Source organism: Chanodichthys erythropterus, chromosome 11 (genome assembly GCF_024489055.1).
Source record: "Chanodichthys erythropterus isolate Z2021 chromosome 11, ASM2448905v1, whole genome shotgun sequence".
NCBI lineage: Eukaryota > Metazoa > Chordata > Actinopteri > Cypriniformes > Xenocyprididae > Chanodichthys > Chanodichthys erythropterus.
Window position 1 is genome coordinate 2,709,195 of NC_090231.1, and position 5,175 is coordinate 2,714,369.

A 5,175-nucleotide genomic window follows, 5' to 3' on the forward strand; every position below is an offset into this window, starting at 1 on the left:
AAACATTCATGTACACTAGGTTTCACATGAATTGAATTAGTCCACAATTCAGTTTACTTTTTTTTTCATTTACATTTTAAATGAACTTTGTGCTTTTACAGATTTCACAAAATGTGTTAGATAAATAAAACCAAACAACTCAAGTTCCTTGTAATCATGTGACAAACTGGTATTACAGGAAAGATGAGCAGGAGACGTCCCATTCTCATACTGATTATTAAAAAGTTTCCCTTGAGACTGACTCACGATGAGATTTGCTGTGAAAACTCCACAACAATACAGTCTTGAATGGTGTAAGTATCATTAATAAATTCTCTCAGAAATAATTTTAAGAATGCATTTTTAAAACATAATATCTATTGTTGTATTTGTGAAAACAAAATCATGCTACTAAATTAAATATTCTTTACATTTAAGGAGATTCAATAAGATCAGCAACAGCATAAAAGTTTGTATTATGTGACTTATTTACTTCCTTGATAAGCATGTAACACAAACTGAATTTTGCTAGTAACGTAATCTTTCAAAGATTTAGGCATTTCATGGAATTCCTTAAGAAAGGAAGCTAATTTTATTATTTGGTCAAGAACCTCAGAATTATGCACAAAAGAAAAATTGAGAAATAATTTTGTTTGTTATCCACACAATGAAAGTCAATGGACTTTCAATGTTGTTTGGTTTCCAATGTTCTTTAAAATATCTTCTTTTGTGTTCCACAGAGGAAATAAAGTCATACAGGTTTGGAACGGAACGAGGGAGAGTAAATGAAGACAGAATTTTTATTTTTGGGTGGACTATCCCTTTAACCTCAGCAACAATGGAATCATCCCAAAAACACTCTCAGCGCAGCAACAGCATGAATGAAGGTTCCAATGTGCCGTAAGAGCATGTTCTTAATTATTATGAGAATTGGGTTTTAAACAAAAATGTGATTGTTGTATTAAGTCTGGTCTGGCTGGATGGATGGAAAGGTTAATCTTTTATAAGCTAACTATGATGGAATTCTCAGTTTAAAACATTGTTTCTATTAGAATATTAGAATAAAAAAATATGAATGAAATGTTTATTTTTTTCCATAATCACAAAATGGTTGATGGGTATTTAGTATTAAATTCTTCCTACACAAATATTCTGTAAATATTTGCCCCCATCTGCATTTTACAGAAGGCCAAGTCTTCCACCACGCAGACTAGCTTTGATTCACAGAGGACCTCCAAAAAGATTCCTTCTACACACAGAGAGAAAAGTGCTTGATGATAATGGAAAAGTCAGAAAATGGACTTTTGGGAAAAAAGACACCAGAAAAGCAAACAAAATTGTGCTGTTGGTGGGAGAGACCGGCGCTGGCAAGACGACTCTCATCAACACCATGGTCAACTACTTACTGGGAGTGAAGTTTGAGGATGAAATATGGTATGAAATCACAGAAGAAGAAGCCAGAGACCAATCAGAATCACAAACATCTGAAATCACCATGTATGAGGTCTTTCCTATTAAAAGTCCCATATCTCTCACCATCATCGATACTCCAGGATACGGAGACACTAGAGGACTGGAAAAAGATCTGGAAGTTGCTGAGAATTTATCCATGCTGTTTCAGAACAATGATGGAGTTTGTGAAATCGATGCTGTGTGTTTTGTGATTCAAGCATCTAAAAATCGTCTCTCAGACAGACAGCATTACATTATCAGTTCAATTCTGTCTTTGTTCGGAAAAGACATTGTGAAAAATATTATTTTTTTAATCACTCACTCAGATGGTATGGAACCCAATAATGTCATCGGCGCAATTAATAAAGCTAGAATCCCCTGCAGACGAGACCACAATAACCAACCTGTTTATTTCTTGTTCAACAACCGGCAGGCTGACGCCCGTCACACTAAAGAACGTCATATTCGTGCTCAAAGAGACGCCTGGGAAGACAGCATGGGTGGCATGAAGCATTTCCTTCAATCTCTGACTCTAAAGAACAGAAGAAGTTTGGAGTTGACTTCAGATGTCCTGACAGAGCGCATTCAATTTGAAGCGTCCATCTGCAACTTACAGCTGCGAGTTCAAGAGAAAGAGCTGAAAAAGTCTGAAAAACTTCAGATCCAGGAGGCAATGAAAGTAAACAGGGAAAAGATTGAGGAGAGTACAAATTTTATCTTTAAAGTAAAAAAGACTGTGAAAACAAAGGTGCCCATTGAGAGCAAGTCATGGAAGCACAGGAAGGCGACGACCTGCACCATCTGTGAGGAAAACTGCCATGAGTTTGACTGCTGGTGGGTTTCTAATCCCAGCAAATGTGAAGTCATGAAAAATGGATACTGCACCGTGTGCACAGGGAAGTGTCACCACAGCAAACACGTCAAAGAAGACAAGAAATATGTCATCAGCACCTCAAGCACGACAATGGAGTTTGACTCTATAAAAAAGGAATATGAAAAAGCTCAAGAACAAACCAAGACATTTTTGGTTTTAATGGAACATATTGACAAAGATCTGAAGGAGATTGAGGAACAAAAGTCAATTCTTCTGTCTGATGCTTACCAGAACATCAAGCATCTGTCTCAGATCGCATTAAAGCCAGACTCAGCCTTCACTCTTCAGCATCTGGACTTCTTCATCCCCAGAGTGAGGGAGGCTGGGAAAGTAAACTGGGCCCGAGAGCTGGAGGAAATGAGGAGAAAAGCTGTAGCTGAAGAAGCAAATAAAGACGCTCTGAGTTATCTGAAAGCTGGTCTGGCAAAACTGTTCCTTGGTGAGCATCAATGAACAGATTTAGTACAAGTGAAACAAACAACTGGTAAAAGACTGCAGCTTACAATGAGAAAACAATGACTTCTGTACACAGGTGTTTCAACAGCACTTGTATATACCAGGGGTTGACTTTAATTACAACTTACAGATTTCAACTATGTTCTTTTTGTAATATGAAGGTCACACACAAAATGCTTTGGAATCCTTTTTTCATTCCTTTTTCGTTTATTTGTGCTAGTTTTTGTGTACATATTTTTCTTTTACCCTTATTCCAAACTTTCTTAGAATCTGAAATATTTAAAAATATAAATATAGATTAAAATATTTGAAATGTTATAATATACACAAACGACTTAACCGTAAGTAATTCGTTTTAAGCTATTTTAATTACTATATATGCTAAATATGTCAAGACTGTCATCCGAGCTGTATTACATTATTATACAGTATGTACAGTATTATTTTTATATTTTTGTATACTGTGTGATATCATTATTAAAAGGTGAATAATGTTGTCCTTGAATTGACTTGTTTAGTCTCATTTACCTACAATATGAAAACTGTAAGCAGACATGTAAGCAAGTGCAAACTGATGTGATATACACAACCTGGTCAGAAAACTTACCTGCCTTCCCTTCAGATATTATCACACAAGGGTGTCTGCCCCCTCCAGCAGATTGGGGACTCCCTTCTCAACAAATTCCCCTAAACAAAGTTTGTGGGTTTCCTGACAGCATGTTGTTTCAGGACCATGAACAAATAAACCCTCTTTCAAAGAAACTGATTCCTCTCTCATGACATTTAGCAACATAGGAATTTCTTCCAAATGTTTCTCAGTGGGTTCTAAGAATGACAAAAAAAAAATTTAGGAGTTACTTTCTCTTTTAGTGAAAGGGCCCATTGAACATTGTTCCCCTTTCTGTAAGAGAGTCAGGCTTTTACAGCTGTAAAGACAGGGTTGAGTCTAATTTTAGATCTTTATGTTCTGAACCATAATCTGATGATCTAGTTTTTTCAGATGCTGGTGCTCAAGAATATTGTGTCTAAAATTCAATCCGAGGTTTGGTTTGTCACAATAGATATAATGAACGCATACATTCATATACAAATTCTACCACAGCAGAGGAAGTATCTCAGGTGCCAGTTGCATAAACTTCAGGGGTAATCAATGTTATTTTTCCAGTTCCAATTACACCAATCTACCCTTTTATGTAACAGACTTTAAAAAATTAGGACCACTCTTCAAGAAAAAAAAAATAGTGTCTTAACTTTTAAGACTAGTCTAAGTGGTTTATGCAACTGGCCCCAGGTTTTCTTTTGGGGGCGAAACTTACAATATTGGATGCTTCCCTTGGGCCTACTGTAGCAGTGTCACCCCCAGTGTTCACAAAGTGTATGGCTGCTGTGCTGTCTCCATTGATACATGAGGGTATCTGCATACTCAATTACATTGATGACTGGCTCATATTTGCCCAGTTAATTTAGCATTTCAGAATTGAGATGACGTTCTCGCTCATCTGAAAAAACTGAGGCTGAGACTAAACAACAAAAAGACTGTTCTAGTGCAGAAGCAGAGAGGGAAAAATTTTTGGGGGTGGTGTGGGATTCAATCTCAATGCTGGCATAACTATCTCCTGTTTGAGTAGAGTCCATTCTGACCGTAATGAAAGAAGTCAAGCTAGTTCAAGAGATTTCTGTCCATCAATACCAAATGCTTATGGAAGCCGCTGCCGATGTTGGGGCTTATGTACATGAGACTGTTTCAGTTCTGGTTAAAAAGCAGGGGATTCCACTCATTGTATAACCCCTTTAAGAAGTTAAGGGTAATTTGGGTAATGCTTTGTTCCTTTTATGTGTAGAAAAGACCCTGGTTTCTCACCTTGGATCCCACACTGTGGGCACATTTTCATTTTCTACAAATGCCTCCCTCAGAGGTTGGGGTGCCATTCTGGATGGTCACCCAGCACAAGGGGTTTGGGAAGGCCGACATTTACTTTGGCACATAAATTGCCTGGAGATTAAGGCTGTATTTCTGACTCTCAGGTACTTTGTCCCAGGCCTGAGAGGCTACCATGTGTTGGTGTGGACAGACAACATATCAGTAGTCTCTTACAAAAATTACCAGGACGAACTGTGTTCACGCCCCTGATCAGGTTGGTGCAGCAGATCCTGCTCAAGACAAACTGCTCTATCTGAGTCTACATGTGAGTCTACATTCCAGGGCATTCAAACGTGAGAGCAGATATCCTGTCGAGGCTGGGGCTTGGGAAATGGAGAATCCATCCCAAGGTGGTGAAGTTAATTTGTCAGAGGTTCCCCTGTCTCCATGCAGCATTTATCCTATTGGATTGTTGATGCAATTTAATTTGCCTATGAGGTGTACAGAATGGTCTAGCCACTTGGCATTAGAGCCCACTCTACTAGAGGTATGG

The 5,175-nt window shown here is 38.0% G+C and overlaps 1 protein-coding gene across 1 annotated transcript; it reads left to right on the forward strand.

Annotated features, from left to right (window-relative positions):
- Positions 1-817: 817 nt before the first annotated feature.
- LOC137030201 (uncharacterized) lies at positions 818-2,758 on the forward strand. Its single transcript, XM_067400384.1, has 2 exons — positions 818-879; positions 1,165-2,758. The coding sequence occupies exons 1-2, from the start codon at positions 818-820 to the stop codon at positions 2,756-2,758; spliced, it is 1,656 nt and encodes a 551-aa protein (XP_067256485.1).
- Positions 2,759-5,175: the final 2,417 nt, after the last annotated feature.

What these genes read in the sequence shown, in the direction of transcription:
- LOC137030201 (XM_067400384.1), top strand. Translation starts at nt 818, where the DNA reads ATGGAATCATCCCAAAAACACTCTCAGCGCAGCAACAGCATGAATGAA. An exon ending in AATGAAGGTTCCAATGTGCC is followed by an intron (nt 880 to 1,164) that starts GTAAGAGCATGT and finishes TGCATTTTACAG; the next exon opens with AAGGCCAAGTCTTCCACCAC.